The sequence below is a fragment of the Centroberyx affinis genome, unplaced genomic scaffold (assembly GCF_046629955.1).
Source record: "Centroberyx affinis isolate AG114_WGS23_722 - 3 ecotype Tasmania unplaced genomic scaffold, CSIRO-AGI_Caff_v1 ptg003890l_1, whole genome shotgun sequence".
NCBI lineage: Eukaryota > Metazoa > Chordata > Actinopteri > Beryciformes > Berycidae > Centroberyx > Centroberyx affinis.
Genome location: NW_027281730.1, coordinates 114,196 through 136,879, shown reverse-complemented (window position 1 = coordinate 136,879; position 22,684 = coordinate 114,196). Strand labels below are relative to the sequence as shown.

The window sequence follows — 22,684 nt, the reverse complement described above, 5'->3', positions numbered from 1 at the left end:
GTGCACGGATCACACCCTCTACAACAACACCGGCCTCAGTCAGTAATGGGCTGGGCTCTGTGGCCTCACTCCCCAGAGACCTGTCCTCATGTTTAAGTGGAAACTGAGGGGTTTTTCTGTGTGTGTGTGTGCGTGTGCGTGCGCATACACTTTCTGTTTTAGTTTCTGTGCAAGTCATGCATGCTTGCACAACCACGCCTTACCATGATCTCTATGGACACTATCTCTATCCTGAATGGTCATTATCAGTCAGTAGGAAAACTCCAGGCATTGTCCTCACAGCGGCATGACATGACATGCTAATACACGCGCACACACACACACACACTTTAACCATGTTCTTTCCTGTCCTTCTCCATCCAGCCCTAGGCTCCTCTTCGCTGCTCACACAGTCTGATTGAATTAGCCTCTGTTGGCGCCGTTATCTATTGAATTAGCAAGTCATTACCTCCCTGGACACCGCCGCTGAATGTCCCTCCCTGGGCTAGCAAGCTAACAAGCTACACGGGATGAGTCATTCATGCCTGATAGCTGTTGCCATCTTGCAGTGTTATGCTAGGTCAACGACTTGAGGATGAATCGGAGCGTTGAATTGTATCCGCTCCCCCCTCTTTAACTGCACATTGAAACACATGTTGCATCAGAAGTGGCAGGAGACGCAGTCTCACACTTTACAGGTTGAAAGTGACACGTCCTTCAGGGTGACAGACTAAGCTGAGTGAAACTGTGGACTTGAATGTGGCGTTTGATTTGCAGTTGGTATTGACCATCATCAGTCTGTTTTGATCACTGTCTGCTAACGGATACTGAGGAACTGGCTTATTTTTAAACACGGAAGCGACAAATATGCTGATTTAGATATCAAGCCATAGCCTAATGCAAGTGTCAGTGCTGATCATGCTGATAGTGCTGCTAGAGTTCTCAGTTACAGATTGTCATTCTTACTGGGGAGGTTAAGCATATACTGTACCTTTTTTATACAGAAAGTGATAAGAGTCCTGAAATATTGTATTCAAGTAGAGTTACTGCTACGTCTGTTGAATGCAATCAAGTCTGAATAATAGCACCTGTCTAGAAAATGGCGACTTTCAAGTGAAAGCCATTTAGAGTTTGTGCATGTTCCAAAATCTACAGATTACCTGTTTTTTCCTAGTCTTAACAAATTATTGATGGGTTATTATCAAAGTATGATATCAGTTATGGAAAGTGAAGTCCAGAATAACTTCTTTAAATCTCATTGTGGTCACCGTTCTTATATCTGGAACTAAAATGTACCATAAACATACTAAAAAGCGGTGTTTCTCTTGAAATCAGTCTAACACTAACCAGCTCTGTCATGAGCAGTTACTCTCCACCTCTGCTTTGAAGTACGATTGTGGGTGAGAGGCTGTGAGTAGAGTAGAAGAATTGAAACAACCTCTGTCTAATTCGGTTACACAACCAATTCACCATCTGACACAGAAGCGCTTGGCAGCCAGGCTACAGCTCAGCAGAAAAAGCAGACTGTACACAGAAACACAACAACGCACAGCTATTCTGAAACTCTCCAACCTCTTTGAAGCAACAACACCCACTCCCACTGTCTCCGACGCCGAGTGTACACTTAATCGGGCTAAACTGTTTCGTCAGCACTCCTCCAGCGCCGGGTCTGGATCGCCTCCACACTTTACAAAGCGAGATGGAGATGGTGGGTGAGGGAGAGAGAGGGGATTATAAACTTTGTCATGTTAAAGAGAGGTTGTGGCAATAGTAAGCGCTCTCCTCCTCTCTCTCTCTCTCTCAGTCAGTCTGGGTCTGGTGAGGTCAAAGCCTCCAGGGATGTCGGACCCAGAGAATAACAAGCGGCCAGTCAGACAAACACTGACCGCCCAAGAGGATGCATCTTCGCAAAGAGCATCATACAGAGAAGGCACACTGCTGAAGCCTATTGAAGCTCCACATCACTGTTCATCTAACACACTGAGGGTAGGGCTGCACGATTATGGCTAATATGCTTGTAAAACAATAAAGGGAAATCAATAAGCATCACCTGCCACACTGGCCAGTAACCTTTTTGTTTTTGGCTGCTAAAAAATATTCAAGGTATTTTTTGTAGTTTACCAACAGACGTGAAATGAAACCAAAAGCTTCGCTATTGCCATTACTCTATGATTATTAATTGTGGAAACTAAAGCTGTGATATACAATTATACACAATTTATTGTGAATCCCTCATTGAAAGTGATAGGTGCTCCGTAGCTGTTGTATGTCTGCCTTCTTATAGCCAGTGAGCTATGGTAAAATATCTGCTCACCCTAAAGCCCACTGAGCCTCTGGCCGGCTCAATCTGTCTTCTCAGATTACAGGAAGTAAAACGTAGTCACCAGTTGGTCTCACATTTTTTTTTATCCGGGCTAACACAAAACTACTGACAAGGAGGAGTAGAGAAGGATGAGTCAGTTACATCAGGCAAGACCCACAATAGGCATGGCTGCAAAATTGCAGATATAATTTGACCGCTCTCCATTCTAATTCTACTGCGAAGACCAGCACAGTGAACATCTCCACTGACCCAGACTATATTTCCTATAACAATTAGTTAATAGTTGTCACCAGTCTTATTTTCAGTATGTCTGGTTGTTGTAATTGCATGTATGGTCTTCAGTACTCTCTATTTGTCTTATTCTTATCCATATTCTCTGCAGCTGCGACGACCCAATTTCCCCACGGAGATCATTAAAGTTTGATGTAATCTAATGAAATCCAATCCTACCCCTAATAAAGATTGTTCTTTTTGTAAGTGAAGCTCCCCAGTGAAAATCCTGTCATCAAAGACTTCTTGTCACTGGTCGTGATGTCACCAACTTCTCCTTCATCTTCTCCTTCTATGGGGCAGCTAGCAGGCAGGCGGGCGGGCAGCCAGCTAACCGCTAATGTTAGCCCGCAATCTTATCAGCTGGCTGTGGCTGTGGCACAGGGCTAGCTGCTAGCAGTTAGCCGCTTCCTGCCTTTCTTGTAATGTGAGCCCACAGCCTGAGCCAGGATGCTGCCTGTTTTCTCTCTTTTTAGTGTGCAATACTGAGGAATTATGAACAAATCCTAGTTACGCTACCCAATCTTTTGTGCAACATGGACAAAGTAAACTGTATCCTCAATTCATTGCTGCACATAGAGAGCATATTTTATCACATCCCATATGGGGTAGTTAGTGTGTCCATTCCATAGGCTTTCTATAGGGGAGGTGGAATTGCCGATGTGGTTGTAGATTTGAACCCCAGAGGAAGTGTGAGGTCAGGCAGACAGCAGAAGTCCGTCCCAACCTTCTTCTCTGGCTCTGATCCAATACTTCGAAAACGCATCCTTCCCGTGCTTCCTCCCTCCAGATTATATCACCGACCCAAGTGAGAGCAAAAAAAGCGGTCGCAGAATTCATTTCAAGCCAAATCAGATTATTATTCAGTGAGCAGGAAAGACTTGACACCGTACAGGCTAACTCTCATAGATCAAGGCATGATTAAACAAAACAGTGATTATACTAAGTAAGGAAGGATGCATTCTTGATGTATGGAGCTGCCCTCTTTTTGTGTCTCTCTCTCTCTCCACTGACAGCAGACTCAGAGAGGAAACAGGAAAGGCCTGAGCAGCTTGGTGTTGGGACGGATATCCTCTTTAGGAGGCGTTCCCCCTCCTCCCTCACTTAACTCACTCTCTCTTTATCTCTTTTTAGTGTTTTTTTCTCTCCCCACTACCCATTTTGCTCTCGGTGTGGCTTTTAGCTGCTTGGCTTAGCTCAGACGGGAGCCGTACCAAGGCTGCCGTGTGTCTGTTTTTCCTGCGGTTTTGGGTCACCGTATTGAAGGGAACTATGTGTTGGCATGGTGACGAGGAAGATGAGGACAGCTCGGAGGTGAAGTGTTGTTGTCGCTTGTTTGTTTGCTTTGCGTGTTCCTGTAATTGCGGGAGAGTGACTGTGATTCCGAGTGATTCACGGTCTCTCCTGCTGCGTTCCTGATTGTGCGTCTGGCTCTCTCGCTCGCTCTCCAGCTCCCCCACCCCCCTCCTCCCCTCTGGCAAGTTGTAGCTCTCCGCTAGATGCGACTATGCCACTAAAGTCGTCTTTTTTCACACCGACACAGTCTCGTCTCTCTCGCGTACAGGCCTAATATTCCCGAAAGTCGTTAAGAAATAAGTTGAAGCTTGAGCAGGAGTCGGCGACTGGTGTATTGCGTGAAACGGGTGTTGCTTGTTTTCAGTTTCATCTTCATGGCATTTCTCTCACAGTAGAGGAAGACTGTAAAGTGAGAGAGGGTGAGAGGGGATGATGGGGAAACACGGGTCATGAGACGATCCATGATGTTGTGAGTTGTGAGTTTTGGTCCATTTTGCCAGCGGAACGCCCTGAAAATGGGCATTTCTAATGGTGCTCTTGAACTCCAGTAATTTTCAAGCTGTTGTGAACAGGTCTGACATGGCAGATATGTTTTGAAATATTATAAACATCGGCTGAACTAGATTTTTCTCATTCCTCACTGCTCCTCCTGACTCTCGTTTCCCATCCTCCCGCTTCCTCTCCTCGCATTTTCATTTCTACCCAATTTTGCCCGTTTCCTTCTACCCCCATCCTCTCTCCCTTTCTATCTCTTTCCTCCCATTACTGCCTTATCTTGCCCACCATCTCTTCCTCTTCTCTCCACCTCCCCGTTCCCTCACATCACCCCTCCTTACCAGGCTGAAGGCATATGAGTGTAGTGTTGGAAAACCAGCCTTGTACTTTCTCGCCCGTTATGAACGAAATTGACTAACTTTTTGCTTCTACTTTGTCCTCCGTTCTCCTTCTCCTTCCCTTCCCCTTCTCCCTCTCCCTCCATCTCTCCCTCCATCCATCCAGAGCGACCCAGGCGGGCTGACGGTTCTGGAGCAGCTGGGTCTCGACCAGAACTCGGACTTCTCGGACTCCAGCGTGCAGCAGCGCCTGGACGAGCAGCGCGAGCGGATCCGCAGAGAGATCCGCAAGGAGCTGAAGATCAAGGAGGGAGCTGAGAACCTGCGCAGGGCCACCACCGACAAGAGGAACGCACAGCAGGTCAGCCTCGCTTAGCCTTCGATCCAGGACAGGAAACGCCTTGATCAAACGCTTTTATCCATCAGAGGCTAGTAGAGTCCAGAAATTCCCAGGCACTTTCCTTGTCACATGGGCCAAATTGATTATTTTTTGTAGAATAAAGCCTTTAAACAGGCTTCCCTCTGGTCATGGAATATCTGATATGTCATAGATTTCTGAGGTTTATTCAAAATAGGGAAAGTCAGGGAATTTGTCACCTTCTATACCGTCTATTTGGGAATCTTACAAATGGGTCATTTTACAGGAATATAAGCATATATTGCATTAGATGATGGTTTTCAGATGTTTTTCTCCACAACAAGCCTAAGTGAAGGGGAAACCAGACTGTTTAGCTCTTTAGAAAAACATCAGTGACAAACCAGGAAGGAATAAAATGTTTAGGGTCATGGAAGCGGTCTGACTTAGTTCTGGAATGTCATGGAAAAGTCATGGGATTTAACACCAGGACCACTGTGGGAACCCTGTTTAAATAATGGTTGCAGTCTGGAACAGTGGCCGATGAAGTAGACAAACTCAAATGTACCAGAATTGGGCTGGTAGTGTGTTACGTTCTTACTCGCGGTGGGGACCTGGAATTTAATTACGCCTCCAGTGATCAAGGTCAATTATTGTTAAACATTCATTGAACATTCAGGAAGTGCTCTCCACATTGCACTGGCATGACCCTCTAGATAGATGACTATGGTCTGACAGCCTCAGGAGTTGTTGGCATAAAGCTATTCAAGAATCAGGGTTATTCGAGGCTAATGCACAGTCGTTCATTCAGGGGTAATTGGTTTTGGCGTGTAGACACAAAAAGATGGTCTAAAATCACCTGTAGCATGATAGTTTCCCTCACGACAATGCAGATTAGACAGCAGGGTTTATACTGATGGGTTTATTCACCAAAGGTTGGATTGTTATTTAGCTTGACAGGTATGCTAAGACAATTTGCCTGAATTGCTTCAGCTTGCAGAATGGAATTTGTCTCAATGGAGTGCATTAAAAGAGGATTATTAGATGGATCATAGACCAAACAGATCCTGTTGATATATCAAGGACAATATTGAAGGCTACATGTAGATCTGGTTCAAATCAAACACCTGCTTTTAGCCTCTTTAGCTTCTCCTTGAGTTCTTGCCTGACCTTCTAGGTTATCAAGAGGTTTGATCACTTGAACTGATAGGGTGGTACATTCGTACATGGAAAAGAAGATGCAGAAGAGGTGATGATCATTTCTTCTCCATAACATGATCCAGAGCTCCAATCCCTGTGTTGTTGCCTGCAGGTGGACAGCCAGCTGCGGAGCTCCAATCGCAGGCTGGACAACCTGCACGCTCAGCTGCAGGAGCTGGACGCACACATTGTGGTGAAGGGAGGAGATGAGAATAAAGGTATGTAAGCGGGAAACTGTCACTCGTGTTGTCACTCCCACTTTCTTGACCCACTGATATAACTCAGAATTAAGAAAGGACTAAGACATGGATGCAGCCAGTGTTTTGCGCACTAATTTTAAGCACTAATTCCATGGTCTGGTCATCTTTTACCCTTTTTCCTACATCTGGGCAGACTGACCTAATAACTGAGGGTCATTAGGTCTGTTCCCATATTCCAAGATGATAGTAACTGGTAAAGAAATTCAAGAGTGGTCGAATGATTTCATGAACACCAGGATGAAGTCAAAGAGCTCCCATGACTTCCTCAATCACCAGATTTAAGCATCATTTGACCTTTTGGGAAAGTAGATTGTGCAGACTGTCATCATTCTGTTCCCTTCTAGATCATCTCTAACCTCTTCCTTCCCTCTATAGATGAGTGTCCTCAGTCCCCGGGGGCAGAGAGCCACACATCGGCCCACCAGGAACGCATCGCCGCCCTGGAGAGGCAGCTCAACATCGAGCTTAAAGTCAAACAGGGAGCGGAGAACATGATCCCCATCTACGCCAATGGATCTACCAAGGTACGGCACCTCTACACCATCCATAAACACACACACACGCAGACACACACACACACGTACACACACACGTACACACGACTCAGCAATACACATAATCATGGTCAAACAGGGAACATAGAGCATGATCCCCATCTACAGTATTAGACCCCTCCCCCAGTCAACTCATACTGAAGTGTGTGTGTGTATGTGCACGTCCACATAGATACACAACCTTGCAATCTGCTGACTCAGATAATGATGTTGTCTAAATCTCTAGGACCCACTAAACACACACACACACACACACACACACACACACACACCTCTCATCTCTTGATTACTTCAAATTTCCCCCTCCCCCTGGTTTTATGCAGCATCTCTTTCTCCTTGTCATTTGATCTTGCTCTCATGCATCCACTTACCTGTATGTGTCATTGCAAGGCCATTAAACAGGAATATGAGACAAATATCAATAAACCAGACAGAGAGGGAAGACACATAAAACATTCCCTCTTTTGAGACAATGTGCCCATCATTTTCCATTTTTCTCTGCTCAAATGGTCAAAGCACAGATTCTTATTTTACACACAACCTTACAACCACACTATCTTACCATGTTTTACTTCGTGCTTCCTGTCATGTGACTTGAACCTTCTCCCGCCTCTGGTCCGATCAGGACAAGAAGATGCTGCAGACGGCCCAGCAGATGCTGCAGGACAGTAAGACCAAGATTGACATCATCCGCATGCAGATCCGCAAGGCTGTGCAGGCCACCGAGCACAATGACGACACACAGGGTAAGTTTGACTGACTGGTAGAGAATACGTAAGGTGTGGTTGTGTGACACTTAAATATCAGTGATACCAAACCCTTAAGATACCTTTTGAAAAGATATCTTATTTCCGGTAAACTTTGGTGACCCACCACACTGCCTGTAACTTTTTGATTTGAAAGCCTCGGTATACAGTATTTGGTCTTTGCCTGTTCTCAAACTTTGTCCCTGCTTGACCACCATACACTCTCTCTGACCGTGAGCCAATCAGATCAAAAGCAAAACAATGGCTCTGTATCAAACATCTGTTATACAGGTTCTACACAAAGTGGTAGCGTCTAAACTTCTGTTTCTCTGCTGCCTGGATGAGTAAGTAGCCTGATGTTAGTTGAGGATTAATAACAAAATGTCAAGTATTCGAACTTTAGCAAAGTGTATGAGTGTGTCTGTGTGCGTGTTGTGGGAGGGGGCTATGCTTCAAAATGCACTATAATTTGAATAATGTTGCACTTCATGATGAATTTCACACTTGATCAATTGTATAACAAGCAAGTTTTAAGTTAGGCTGACATATTTCTATGAAAATGCATAGTAATTATTTTGGCCAGCAAAATTATTTTATTGGCAGGTAATTGTTTTTTTAGTTTACCAGCCCTTTGCAGGTGAGCTAAAAAGTGAATTTCAGGCGCTGCCTGTGTTACCAGACATTCTCAAGTATCACAATATGTGGTTTATGGCAATGGACAGTTGGCACTGACAAGATTTGTTTGTTTGGCTGATTGTTCTTTTTAGTCTCTCTCTCCACATGTAATCCTATAGTGTCTCTCTCTCTCTGCATGTAATACAGTTTGCCCTGTGCAACAGCTCCAGACAGCAGACGTAGTAGTAGCGTAAACAGATCAATAAGGAGCCAGCCTAGGGCTTGCTCGCATTTCTCTGAAGAGGACAGTCAGACATAACACACATCGGACTGTCGTTTGTGTGTGTGTGTGTGTGTGTGTGTGTGTGTGCATATATGGGTGTGAGTGACACAAAGCAGGAATAAAGGCACACCTGGCGCACCCACACCATCAAATTCACACACAAAGACACTTAACACATAAAAAGCACCGACAGATGTAAAGTCTCTCTCTCTCACACAGACAAACACACCGTTCTAGTACAGTGTGTGGTGGCAAAGCAGTTAGGGCAGGTGAAAGGGCCTGTGCATTATAGGGTCACTCCCTCACACACACACACACACACACACACACACACACACACAAACACCGTTCTGTCATCGATCAGTGGAGTTTCAGGGCAGGTGAATGAGTCCATGGGGCTGTGAGTGCTGTGTGGAGCGTAATGGCCTCTGCTGGGAAGAGAGGCCGAGTGATGGAGGTCAAGAGGGGTGGAGGGCTGGGAAAAATTTAAAAGGGGGGACAGGGAGAGAGAGAGAGGTGGGAGGGGGCGAGAGGGGGAAATAGAGATTGTAAGGATGGTGTATTCCCTGTGGGGCCTCTCAGACTGAGGGAGCTGATGGCTGTGAAGAAAGATCATGGGCTTCTTTTAAGGCAAAGAAGATAATGGCCCTTCGGAAAGAGTATTTAAAGGCTTTTGAAGGCCATACTTTTATGTGTGTCCTCCCTGTGGAAAACCTACTAGGTTTTTAATAATCTGCTCTAACTTATCAGATGAAAAATAGTATAGTGATTTAGATATAAGTAGCCAGTGCAGGCAGAAATGCTTTACCTTGGTATTTAAATGCATTTCATTTCAATACACTGTATCTCTAGGCATTTTACTGTCTCTAACCTTAACTCTCATTTACACTTACTTTTTCTTTCATTTCCTCTGCTCCTCATTTCCTCTGTCTGTCTTTCTTAGTCATTCACTCACACAGTGTCTGTCTTGGTCTGTCTGTCTCTCGACTTTAACACACACACACACACACACACACACACACACACACACACACTTACACAGAGCGGTGTGTATAGTGTACACAGACAGTCTCCAGGCACCACACCCGGTGGAGGGGTCATCTAGCTGGGTCTTGGGCTCCAGGCAGAACACCTTATTAGGAGATAAAAGCATGCACATCCATCTCCACACCTCCTCCTCCTCCTCCTCTCCCCCCCCTCTCTCTCTCTTTCTCTTTCTCTCTCTCTCTCTCCCTCAGCATTTTGAACAGTCATACAAATCATTGTTAATCTCTCTCTCTCTCTCTCTCTCTCTCTCTGTCTCTCTCTCTCCTGTCCTTTTGTCCCGCTCTAGTTGAAAGTGAAATGTACCTATTTGGAATACTGTGGTGATCCCGTTTCCTTTTTCCTGGGCTCACGCCCTCTCTCTTCTCCTCTCCTCCTCCTGTATCTTGAGTGCTCCATTGTGTTTTTGGTCTACTGTGAGCGGCTGCTACTGTGCCATTAAGCAAAGCACTTAGCAGTAAATCTGCTCCAGGGGTGCTACTCTGTGGTTGACCCCCATGTCTGAGGAGAGCTTAAATATATATATCTATATCTTTTATTTTTGTCTGATAGTTTTACACTTCATTCACTTTATTCTACTTTAAGGTAGCAGGAATGATGAGTGTATATGATGTCCAACAAAGGACATGTGCTCAGTTTTAGCCCTTGTGTGTGTGTTGTGTATATGGTTGGTGTGTTTGCCACTAGAACACTGTTAATTAATTCTGTTCTACTAATTTCTACTCTGATTGATCGATTCTTAACTTCCCTTCTCCTGATGTGTAAGCAGTACTTGAGGTTTTTGTTCTAATTATTTGTCATTGTTTTTTTTTTCTTTCTAAACAGTATTGTTTGCTTGTTTTTATATATGCCATTATTGTTTTTTACTGGTATTAACAGTATTAGGGCATGATCAGATAGGAGGCTTTTTTCTCCTGCTCAAATGCAAAGCACAACTAGTAGCAACAAAGAGAAAGGGGTCAAAGGGTGTTTAGTGTCACACCATTAACACTGTTACATCTCTTTGCTATGCAACTGTCTAATTAGTCTTGGCTTGCTAACCTGAGGTAACAAAAGGGATAACGTTGTTGAAAATAAAAAATGGACAAGAGAAACTTACAGATTGCTCTGCTTGCTGTTAAAGAAAAGGATGAGGAGTCCATTCTGAAAGAGGATGCAGCTGAAGTTAACGTTATTCACCGGGAAACTGCAAGAGGCTGCTGACTTCCCTCTCGGCGCTGCTATTTTTTTCTCTGTCTGACATTGACATAATGCGCAACCTAACTTGGAGCACCCAGGGCAGCGCCCAAAATGCTCTGCGTCCAAAACACGAGGCACATAGTGTGGAGTAGACACGCGCCTGCCAAGTAAATAACTGAATAAAAGGTGCAGGCATGTTTAAAAAAACATCCTATGTGATCACGGCCTTAGTTGTGTTGTGTTCTAATGTGTTCTGATCCATAGTAATGTAATGTGTCCCTCCCTCTGCTGCAGGTAACCATGACCTGTGTGGGGTGGAGCTGCGTATCGAGGAGCTGAGGCATCACTACAGGGTGGAGCACGCTGTGGCCGAGGGGGCCAAGAACGTCCTCAGGCTCCTGGGGGCCAGCAAGGTCCAGGACAAGAAGGCCCTGTCTGAGGTTCGAGTCCACACACACATTTATACACCATTTATCTCTAATTAGCTAGCTTGCTTGTCTCTATTGTGAAAATGTGACTTAAATGGAACAGGAGGGGTGGGAGTTGTGATAGAGACTTGTATAGGAGGAGATAAGTTCTATTGATAGAGGTTGATCAAGGTCATAGATTGCGTAATGCCCCTTTTTAAAATTTGACCAGTCACCCAGTGGATGTAAACAACTCTCTGTCGCCTCCCTTTAGGCCCAGTCTCGTCTGAGCGAGGCGTCTCAGCGGCTGGACCTGCTGAGGGACTCTCTGGACCAGCGTCTGGCGGAGCTGCCGGAGGACCACCCCAAGGCCAACGTCATCAAAGAGGAGCTGGTGCTGGCCTCCTCTCCCGCCTTCAGCTCCCGCCACGGCGCCCCCTACCTCCACAACCAGTACAGCACCCTCAACAAGCCCTCGCCGCTCACCGGTACGTAGCAGCGAACAAGCCCACGCAGGCCAAAGCAGAGCAAGCCAACGCCATGTCCAAGAAGTCAGTGTAGAAACACAGAGAGGCAGTCACACTCACACACTCACACACACACACTCTTTGGATATAACAGGCTACAACATCCAAGACAGTGGCGTTTATATACTAACATACTGACGCTGAGGAATATCCAAGAAAGTGTCATTGAGGCCCGTAGTAATGTATTATTTCCTGAACCGGCTACATCACAGAACTATCAAAATGAATAGTGTTGCTGTTTATGTAATCACATCCTGGATCTTTGGGATCCAAGAAGTTTAAGAATAATAGAAAAAGGATCACCAGACAGTAAATTAGTGTTCCACGAGCACTGGTACTAGTTTATTAATGTATCGATGTAGAATAAGGTTAGTACCATAGTCAAAATTTTGGTATCAAAATGCTGCATATGTATTGGAGCAGTGAATTCAATATAATTTTTCCCCTCTACAGTGTAATATGGGTTTAAAGTAATAATCTATGTCTGTTTTGCTACTCTGTATCTCTGATATGACACAATAGTGATTCAACCCATGACAATTCATGAAAGCTTTTACATTTGCTGTTCTAAACACTCGGGAGCCTGGTAGCTCTTTCCCAGGAAAGATCCTCTGGTGCACACGAAGTGATGTGTTTTTCATTTCCGGTAACAGTTGTTTGTTTGGAATAAATAGAAGAACAGCTGGGCAGTTAGCATGAGCAGTGATAGCCACCATGACTGAACAGATAAAAGAAAAGAGCGCCACCTACAGAAACTCAAACTTCATAACATAAAATACCTCTTTGACCTCAAAAGATGAATGTAAGGTAAAGGAACAGACAGTCAGTACTTCCTTTTGGGTCTTGTTCAGTCAGGTTATACCATGTTGAAACAATACCTTCAGCCCACTGCACCAGTACTGAACACCTTTGACTGCTATCCTGTGCCTGGTGTTTTGGCCTGGAGCGGGTCGCACCTGAACTGCGCCTCCCTGTGTCCTCAGGTACCTTACAGGTGCAGCTGTTGGGTTGCGTCGGGGTGCTGGAGGTCGTCCCGGGACGCTGTAAAGGCACAGCCGTCATGCTGCCCAGCTACAGCCCCGGAGACACCAGGTCCTTCATGAGGGGCAGCAAGGGACTGTACGGACGCAGCGGCTCTGTCAGCGGGAAGACGCCCAGCAAGACGGACGAGCTCTCCTGTAAGTGTGTGTGTGTGTGTGTTTCTACATGCTCACATGCCTTTATTCATGATGGCACAGCTTTATCAGCAAACTCAGCCGAATCGCCTTAATACCTTGAGCAGGCAGTTCACGAACGGCTTTTTCAAGTTCTTTCACTCTTCATGCGGTGTCTCCAAGGAAATTAATAAGGCGCTTTAATCAATAATTTAATTGTACCAAGTATTGTAGAGTGAGCATAGCTTCCCTTATTGCACAGGTCAGTGTTATTATGGATCACCAAATTGCTTGTGAACATGTTTTTGCCTCCTGTGTGAAGTGCCAAGTATAGGACTTTCCAGCTATGAAGGAAATTGAATTTGTTTTATCGTTCATTTGTGTGTCCGTGTGTGTGTCCGTGTGTGTGTGTGTGTGTGTGTGTGTAGCCGAGGTGAGCGCGGTGCTGAAGCTGGATAACGCAGTGGTGGGCCAGACAGCTTGGAGGACTGTGGGAGAACAGGCCTGGGACCAGACCTTCACCGTGGAGCTGGAGAGGGTCAGCACACACACACACACACATATACAACATCCACACACACATAGAATGCATGCAAGTAAAGTAGGTAAAGCACTCACTATTGCTTTGGAAGTTATTGCTTGTTTTTTTTTTTGTTTTTTTTTTTTAAATTAACTATTTCGGTAACAATTGTTCTGTGTGTGTGTGTGTGTGTGTCACCTTCGGGTGCCTGTGTGTTTGTCTGTCTGTGTGTGTTTCAGTCGAGGGAGATGGAGATTGCGGTGTACTGGAGGGACTATCGCTCACTGTGCGCTCTGAAGTACCTGAAGCTGGAGGAGTTCCTGGACAACCAGAAACACAGGGTGCAGCTGGAGCTGGAGCCGCAGGGGCTGCTGCTGGCCGAGGTACACACACACACACACACACACACACACACACACACTCTCTAACCCTAACCCAGACATAAACATACACACACAAACGCAGATGGAAAAAGGGACGGACACACACAAAGGCAGGTAGACGCACAGATGTCCTGACATACACAGCGCACACACATTTATGCGAATGCTACAAATACACACAAAGATGCTCACACACACACACACACACACACACAAGCTGTCACATGCACCTGTGCCGACAAACCTCGCTTTGATATATCATACTTGAAAGGACTGGCTTTCTCAATATGTTGTTTTGAAATGAAATGCGGTTGTGTGTTTTTGATGTTGACCAGTATGTGTGTGTGTGTTTGTGTGTGTGTGTGTGTGCGTGTTCCAGGTGACCTTCTTCAACCCGGTCATTGAGAGAGTGCCTCGCCTCCAGAGGCAGAAGAAGGTCTTTTCCAAGCAGCAAGGTGAGGAAGACACAGAGGAAATAATGAATGAAATGGGAAAAACCTGTAACACTATTATTTTCTATTCTTTGCCCTACAGTTAGCTTATATCGATGACCTTTTTAGGCTAAGAAGTAGCAGCTGAGCTCAAACTCATGCATTATCTTAATTGGAAAATGAATACAGCCAGGAGGGAAATACATTACTCTTATACCTTGACTGTTTTAATTTAGAGCACAGCACCCTCTAGTGGTTAGCTATGTTGCTGTCTTTTCACTTAGATGCAGTGATGAAAGGGGCTAGTCAGGCTTCCCACTGGTCATGGAATATCTGGAATATCACAGAATTTAAAGGAAAGGAAAGTCGGGGAATTTGATGAAAAAATGGTTACAAATAGTTGTATTAATGGGTCCCAGGAATGTACCAGAATGTATTTTACAACTTGTTTCGCTCATTCATTGCATTAGATGGTTGTTTTCAGCTGTTTTTTTCATCCACAGCAAGCCCAACTGTAGGGGAAACCAGACTCTTTTCCCTTTTAGACAAACATCATTAACAAACCAGGAAAGAATAAAAGCCTTAGGGAATGGAAGCCCTCCGAATTAGTCATGGAAAAGTCATGGAATTTTACATCAGTTGGTGATATGCTCTGGAAGAGTTTAGTGATTCTTGGTGTGTGTGTGTGTGTGTGTGTGTGTGTGTGTGTGTGTGTGTGTGTGTGTGTGTGTGTTTCCAGGCAAGGCCTTCCTACGGGCTCGTCAGATGAACGTGGACATCGGGACGTGGGTGAGGCTGCTTAGGAATGCCATTCCCACCGTCAACAACACAGGAACTTACAGTCCCAACGCACACAGCCTAACACTCAACACTGGGTGAGACACACACACACACACACACACACACACACACACACACACACACACACACACAGAGCTCTAACACATGCACAGCATACCCAAGTACACACTGCCAACAATGGGTTTAGCTACACAGATGCTCACACTCAGTACTGGGTAAGACACACACTCACATGTATATTCTCTCACACTTGATTATAGTAAAAAAAAACAACTCAAACCCACATGCAGAGAAGTCTGATAGCTGTGAAACACACAACCACATCACTATCAAACACAGCAACATTCCTTGAACCTTTTTCCTTGTGTTTCCCGGCAAAGTGTAAAGCATATGATGCTTTACTTGCCCCACGTCTAACCGCCCTTTTGTGTTTCTCTCTGTTCCATTTGTCTGTCTGCATCGCCACATTGGTCTGTGTGTGTGTGTGTGTGTGTGTGTGTGTGTATATTTTCCAGGGAGATCTCAGTGGAGAAGCTGAGTTTGGACAGTGACTCTCCGATTAGGGGCGATTACAAGAGAGACACGGAAACACACACTCCGGTGAGAGAGACATACAGACAGACACATATAGAGAAGAGAGACAGAGAAATTGTCTTCCTCAGCGAGGCAGACCCTTGTTTAAACAAAACGTGATGTAATAAATCCACTCTGTTAGCTGTGGGATTAAGGGGGAGAAAGTGAGGGGAATCCCCATCTTTAATCAGATATTAAAGGCCCAAACCTTGATCCACAAGTAAAGAAGAGACTAACTGTGCCGCATTTGATACTTTGTCAGTTTGATCAATAGTTAATGTAAAAATTCACCGTGTTTAATTATTACAATGGCTGTCGTTATGTGACAGCTAAACTCGAGCTTGGAATATGTTTTGAAGCTGTAAAAGTTTTCCTTAAATTTTGTGTTGTTTGTATTTTGAGTTACAACAGTTTGAGAATGTAGTAAAAATCTTAATGTGTTTCAAGAAATAATGGATGTGCTCTGGGTCAGCAAGTCTAAAATTCAGACTTAGTTGTTAGTGTGGTCCAGCAGTGTGGAATTAAAGAGAGAGAAACTGACCTTTTTGGAAGGTGGTTTGTATGTGTGGTCCAGATTGTTGTGAATGAAACTGAGTGTCATTTGTCTTCCATCTTGTTTCTATCTCTCTCTCTGTGTCGATCTCCATTGGCGTCTCCCTGCCCCCCTCCTCCCCTTTTCTCTCAGGATCGTTTGCCAGTCATCGAACCCTTCTCCCCTCCAGACCTCACCCCCGAGTGCCCCGTCCGAACCCCCTCTGTTGGCAGGTGCTCTCTCTCACACACACACACCCACCCACACACACCCACACAGAGACACAGACATAGACCCTGTATCCTTATTTATTCATTTGAAGTATAATCCTCAGTATCTTCTTGTTCTATTTATCTTTGTCACTGTCACTATCTCTGATCTTATGTATCTTTATCCCATTCTTTGCTGCTGCAATAAAGTTTCATCTAGTCTTATGTAAAGCACACACACATACACAGGTATACACATGAGTATATTCCAGCATACAGAGTACATCCACCACTAATAGAGGATGGTGGGGTCACAGTATACCTACCTACTCAACTGCGGACTCGCACTCACGCATTCTGCATCTATAAATCTGATATTTTTGTTACATAAATCCATACCATACTTTATCCACGATGCTATAACATGTTAAGAGATACACTCCCACTGACTGTGTGTGTGTGTGTCTCTCCAGTAAGCAGAAGAAAGCCCCTCTGTCCCTGCAGGACTTCAGGCTGATCGCTGTGCTGGGCAGGGGGCACTTTGGGAAGGTACTGCTGGGCAAAATGTCTTTAATATCTTGGTGCTGTCGCATGGGGGAAAAACTCAGTTCAGCTTTTGCACTTCTTTCAGCGTGAAATTGAGCTATTGCTGCACGTATCTCCGTGTTCCCCAGGTGTTGCTGTCAGAGTACAAGAAGACGGGCACCATGTACGCCATCAAAGCCCTGAAGAAAGGCGATATCGTAGCCCGGGATGAGGTGGAAAGGTGTGTGTTTTATGTTTTGTGTGTGTCACTGTGTTTGTGCGTGTTTTCAGCCCGGCTCTTTGGAGCTCCAGTGAGACATTTTCACACTATCTATTTTCTGCCTGTTTAATCTGTGCTGCTGTGCCTTGACTAAGCATGATTACAGTTCATCTGTGGGTTGAGTGTGGGCGTCTCAGTCACCAAAATAAGCTCTATCTAATTATGCCTGAATGTCTCTCTCCCTCCCCCTCTGCACCTCTGTTTTCCGCCCATCACTCTTCTTGTTTTTCTCCCCTCTCCTCCTCTTCGTTTCCTTCTCCTCCTCCTCCTCCTCCTCTCTCCCCCAACCCCCATCTCTCTCCAGTCTGATGTGCGAGAAGCGCATCTTTGAGACGGTGAACACGTCGAGCCATCCCTTCCTTGTCAACCTGTTTGCGTGTTTCCAGACGCCGGAGCACGTGTGTTTCGTCATGGAGTACACGGCGGGGGGCGACCTGATGATGCACATCCACACGGACGTCTTCACCGAGCAACGAGCCGTGTACGTTGTGTGTGTGTGTGTGTGTGAGAGAGAGAGAGAGAGAGAGGGTGAGAGAGAAAGAGAGACAGAAACGGAGGTATAGATACATCGTTTGTGTGCATATGTCTGCGAGATAGATGTGTCTGTATCTCCCTAAATGTATATGCACTTACATATTCCCTGGGTTCCTACACAGGTCTGGAAAGTCTAGAATAGTCTGGAACATGAATTTGATTATTTCCAGGTCTTGAAAAGTTGTGCATCACTCAAAAAGTCTCAAAATATGAGGACAAACCTGTTCTTCAAACCCAGTAGCTACACATTTTATCTAGTTGTTGCCCCGCCACCCATTTGCTGTTGTGAAAAATAGATATAGAGATCTAGGCCTGTTGTTTAAAGTCATATTGCTCAGCCGCTATCAGCATACATCATATTGAACACTGGCCGAAATCTCCAAATGTAGTCAAGAAGATAAACGTCTGGAAAAAGCCTGGAATTTTGAAATGGAAAGTGTTTAGGATAAGGAGCCAGAAGTCCATTTCCATTCTCTACAACCAGAGGAAATTTGGCTGCAGCTGAATCAGCAGCCAATCGCATACTATCATTTGTATACATCCCATCTATTGCTGTAACACTAACATTAGTGCTACAGCTGGCACTAAGCTCAAATCAGCCCTCATACAGTAGCCTGGGGATGTGGTCGCTAGTGGTCTGAAAGCAGAGTTACCATCATTTATCATGTCGCTCACATTTTATTGTCCTAAAGTGCGGGTGTATATTAAATGTTGCTTTGTTTTATCTCTATTCTAGGTTCTATGCGGCCTGTGTGGTTCTTGGACTTCAGTTCCTCCACGACCATAAGATTGTGTACCGGTGAGTGGAACATACACACACACCTGTTTCCTCAAATTGATCGATAGAGGTTCTAAAGAAGTCTTCTATATCCATCCAAAAAGCCTCTACCTCAGGCTTTTGAATGTTTCAGACATTGAAAGCAGAAGTTGTTTGGCGTTTGTCTGCAAAGATAGTGCAAGTCAGTGAATCTGTCCCTAATCCTAACCTGACATTAAGTACCTTTCTTATTCTACATAGAGGGTCTATCTGCACCATATGTCCTATTAGGTCCTATATATCCTGTTAGGTTTTACTTGGGGAAATAAAATAAAGTGAGATAGCACTTTATTTTATTTTTTATAACATATCTTATCTTATCTTAAATACAGTGATTCTGATCTACAGCTGCTCCTCTTTTCCTCCCTCTCTTCCAGAGACCTTAAGCTCGACAACCTGCTGCTGGACACAGACGGTTATGTCAAGATCGCCGACTTTGGACTGTGTAAAGAAGGTGGGTGTTGATATCACTCAGATTTGCTCCTTTTGTTTCTCGTATGTCCCTTCCGACTTGAGTTTGCTGCGAGTTGAGTTTTCTCTCTGTCTCTCCCTCTCCCTCTGTGCTGTAGGGATGGGCTACGGGGACCGGACCAGTACGTTCTGCGGGACCCCGGAGTTTTTGGCCCCCGAGGTCCTAACCGACACATCCTACACCAGGGCAGTAGACTGGTGGGGACTGGGGGTCCTCATCTATGAAATGCTGGTGGGAGAGGTGAGGACATTAATACACACACACATCACAAACCTGTAACTTTGATATCACATTCATCAGGACATAAACTGTCAAGCTGTGCCGTCACAGTAGAGCGTGATGCTGAGACAGGAGTCCTGTGGAGGCCTGGAAAGTAGCGAAAAGTATGGAAATTGAATTTGACCATTTTCAGGCAAAAAGTGTGGGTAAAAAGCAGCTGTACCGTCCCCATACACATATGATTACACATGTGCTGTAGTTGTAGACTTATAGTCATTTGTTGTGAATAATAATAAACTTATATGTAGCATTTAATTAAAAAGGGTTTACAGACTGCTTCACATAAAAATAGAAGAAAGAGTAAGGAATAAAAATAAACAAGGGACTAAAAGAAATCAAAGGGATAGGAACGAAGAGAAGGAATAAAAGAGAAATTAAGATAAATCATTACATAAAAGCCGGTCAATGGAAACGAGTCTTGAAAAGAGAGAGCAGGTTGTTCCACAAGCTAGAAGCCTTGATGGTGAACCATACAAAGGAGTTACAACAGTCTCAATAGATGATATAAAAGCATGAATTTCTTTAAGTCTTTTGTGGTTAAAAACACCTTGACTTTCCTCAATTGAAGGAAACAAGACTGTGTTAACTTCTTGACCTGTTCCTCAAAAGTCAGCTCACTGTCCAAAAATGACTTAGCTGATCATATTGGCCAGCCGCTATCAGCATACACCATATTGAACACCAACCAAAAAAGGAACTTTGAAACGGGGAAATGTGTAAAAACCACTGACAGTTTCAATGCATGTCATAACAGTGACAGCATTGTGCAAGCAATCTACTGTACATCATAACACATTTTACTTATTCTATGTATAACACATGATTTGTGATTTGAAATAAGCTCTAAAAAGGCCTGTATCAAGTTGACTTCCATGTCCTTTTGTGTGTCACCCTTTTTGTGTGTGTGTGTGTGTGTGTAGTCTCCATTCCCAGGGGATGATGAGGAGGAGGTGTTTGACAGCATTGTGAATGATGAGGTCCGCTACCCACGCTTCCTCTCCACTGAGGCCATTGGCATCATGAGGAGGGTAAGAACATACACACACACACACACACACACACTCACTACACACAAACACTTATTCACTGACATACACAGCACTCGCTCGCCCACTTACGCACGCACACTCTGAGGTCAGTTTGTTCTTTGACTGTGATATCTCCATCTCTCTCCTCATTCTCGTGTGTGTGTGTGTGTGTGTGTGTGTGTGATCACGAGCAGCTGCTAAGGAGGAACCCAGAGCGAAGACTGGGTTCTGGTGAGAAGGATGCGGAGGAGGTGAAGAAGCAGCCATTTTTCAGGGTGAGAAGAACACTCGCTTTTCCCCTTTTTCCTTCCTCTCTGCAGTTTAACCCTTTACTCATCCACTCACCCGGAACAACCTAAAACCTCAATCTCTCTCTCCTTCTCCTTTCTTTCCTCCCTGCCTCTTCCCCCAGGGCGTGGACTGGGAGGCGCTGCTGCAGAGGAAGCTGCCCCCTCCCTTCGTCCCGGCCATCGGCGGCAAGGAGGACGTCAGCAACTTCGACGAGGAGTTCACCGCCGAGCCGCCGGCGCTCACGCCGCCGCGCGAGCCGCGCACGCTCTCCCGCAAGGACCAGGACAGCTTCCGCGACTTCGACTACGTCTCCGACCTCTGCTGAGCGGGGTCGAGAGGGGGGGGGTGGGTCGGGGAGATTTCGGGATTCGGAAGACGGTTCTTAGTCCGCCGCCACACTGTGAATGAATGCGGAGGAGACCGGAAAGGCGGTTCGGTCTGTGCTGAGGGGGGATTTAGGGAGCTCGGACTGAGAAAAGTAGAAAGCTGCGATATTGGGGGGGGGGGGAATGAAGTTTTATCATGTTAAAAAAAAAAAAACGACCAATGACTTTTTCTACAAAAGAACGAAGGACAAATAAATGTGACGTTCGACACCCCCCCCTCGTCCCTTTCCACACACACCAGTGGCTGCTGTAACAAACCCAAGTCGTACTTTATGTATCTTGCAACCATTAGCCTTTTAAATGCCTTCTCCCATCCTCTTGTGTCGGTGTAGTTCTCTGTCCCGCTGTGAGAGGAGAAGGAGGGGGGAGGGAGGGAGGGAGGGGAGGGGAGGGGGGGTGCATGGCCTCTCATACCGATGCCTTACATTTCTACTTGCTCCATAGAAGTACATTTTTGTTTTTATTTTGTGATCCTTGGTGTACATTTGTGATCCTCTGGTATGCAAGAAGAGCGATGAGGTTATGTTACGTGAATACTCGTAAATGTTCTGCTACGAAAGGAGTAATAATTTCAGTTATGTCAGAATGGTCGATGCAGCAAGTGGAATAAGTAACGTGGAGAGTGAGGTTTTTCATCACTCAGAAGAACAATCACATTTGTATCATGATGACGGTGACATTCAATCACGCTAGCCGTCTTAAGCGTCAACTTATGGGGTATAGAACCACTGAATTTCAATCAAATACAATCCCATATGCTTTCACAGCAATGGACTTTTCTTGCAACTTATTTTTTTAATTTGTGTTGCTTAGTTTCTACGACCAAAACTTACAATGATTTAAAGATGAGTCATATTCAATGGAAAGAAACTCCTGAACACCCAGCCCATGCCCGCATGCCTTCTGAATATGAATTTGGATAGGTTTGGGAATTACACAGAACCGATATAAACGGTGCATCTTCAGCCCACACCTGTGCTGTTGGTTCATTATTTAAATAAAAACAAGCACACACAACTTGACATCAGCATGAAAAAGTACCTGACATGCATTTTATTTAATTTGCCGTTCTTAAATTGAACAAATCCGAACACTAAACCTAGTGCTGAAATTTCCCTCCATGGAGATTTCTAGCTCTAAACTTGCCATGAAGTTACCCTGAGATAACAGCTGTTCTAGTGTCAGTTTGTCAGGACTTCACCCACCAACAGGTTAAAAACCGGCCCTCAGATTTTTGTGGTATAGCTTCACCCCGCAGTACAGGGTTTGGTTTCCTGTCTTATTGATAAGATCATCTTTGTTTCGCTGGAAACCAATTAGTATCTTAGTGTTAAATCTTAATGCTTTTGGAAAATCTGGGCGGCTCCAGAAGCAAAAACGAGTCATTAACCACTTTTCCACAGCAGGGCCTAATGGAGCTTGTCAGAATAAGAGCCAACTTAAGTCCCGGCTGACACGCTCTCTCGATTGGCAATATATTTCTAAATAAACATGAATGTTGTTTGGGGGAAACAAAACTCATAAATGTTACAAATTATGAGCCAGTGGCCGGACGTGTTTGGCCCTGTAATGGAAACCAGACTACTCTATAATACTAT

The 22,684-nt window shown here is 44.9% G+C and overlaps 1 protein-coding gene across 2 annotated transcripts; it reads left to right on the top strand.

The window, feature by feature from the left end:
* Positions 1-3,844: 3,844 nt before the first annotated feature.
* pkn1a (protein kinase N1a) lies at positions 3,845-21,025 on the top strand. Of its 2 annotated transcripts, none has more exons than XM_071541476.1 (23): positions 3,845-3,886; positions 4,868-5,062; positions 6,369-6,474; positions 6,892-7,040; positions 7,696-7,816; positions 11,232-11,377; positions 11,619-11,832; positions 12,855-13,049; positions 13,454-13,563; positions 13,785-13,928; positions 14,308-14,383; positions 15,099-15,234; positions 15,676-15,760; positions 16,419-16,498; positions 16,948-17,023; positions 17,149-17,240; positions 17,584-17,760; positions 18,550-18,612; positions 19,008-19,084; positions 19,200-19,342; positions 20,302-20,409; positions 20,604-20,684; positions 20,822-21,025. In XM_071541476.1, exons 1-23 carry the CDS (start codon positions 3,845-3,847, stop codon positions 21,023-21,025), a joined length of 2,820 nt encoding a protein of 939 aa, XP_071397577.1. The 2 variants fall into 2 exon arrangements, with proteins under 2 accessions (XP_071397577.1, XP_071397575.1); XM_071541474.1 differs by having other exon boundaries at positions 15,676-15,811.
* The last annotated feature ends 1,659 nt before the right edge of the window (positions 21,026-22,684 follow it).

Bases quoted from the DNA above. Each gene is read 5' to 3' on its own strand.
- pkn1a (XM_071541474.1), top strand. From the start codon at position 3,845: ATGTGTTGGCATGGTGACGAGGAAGATGAGGACAGCTCGGAG. The intron at 15,812-16,418 runs GTCTTCCTCAGC...CTTTTCTCTCAG, and splicing joins AGAAGAGAGACAGAGAAATT to GATCGTTTGCCAGTCATCGA. The intron at 20,410-20,603 runs GTAAGAACATAC...GATCACGAGCAG, and splicing joins CCATTGGCATCATGAGGAGG to CTGCTAAGGAGGAACCCAGA.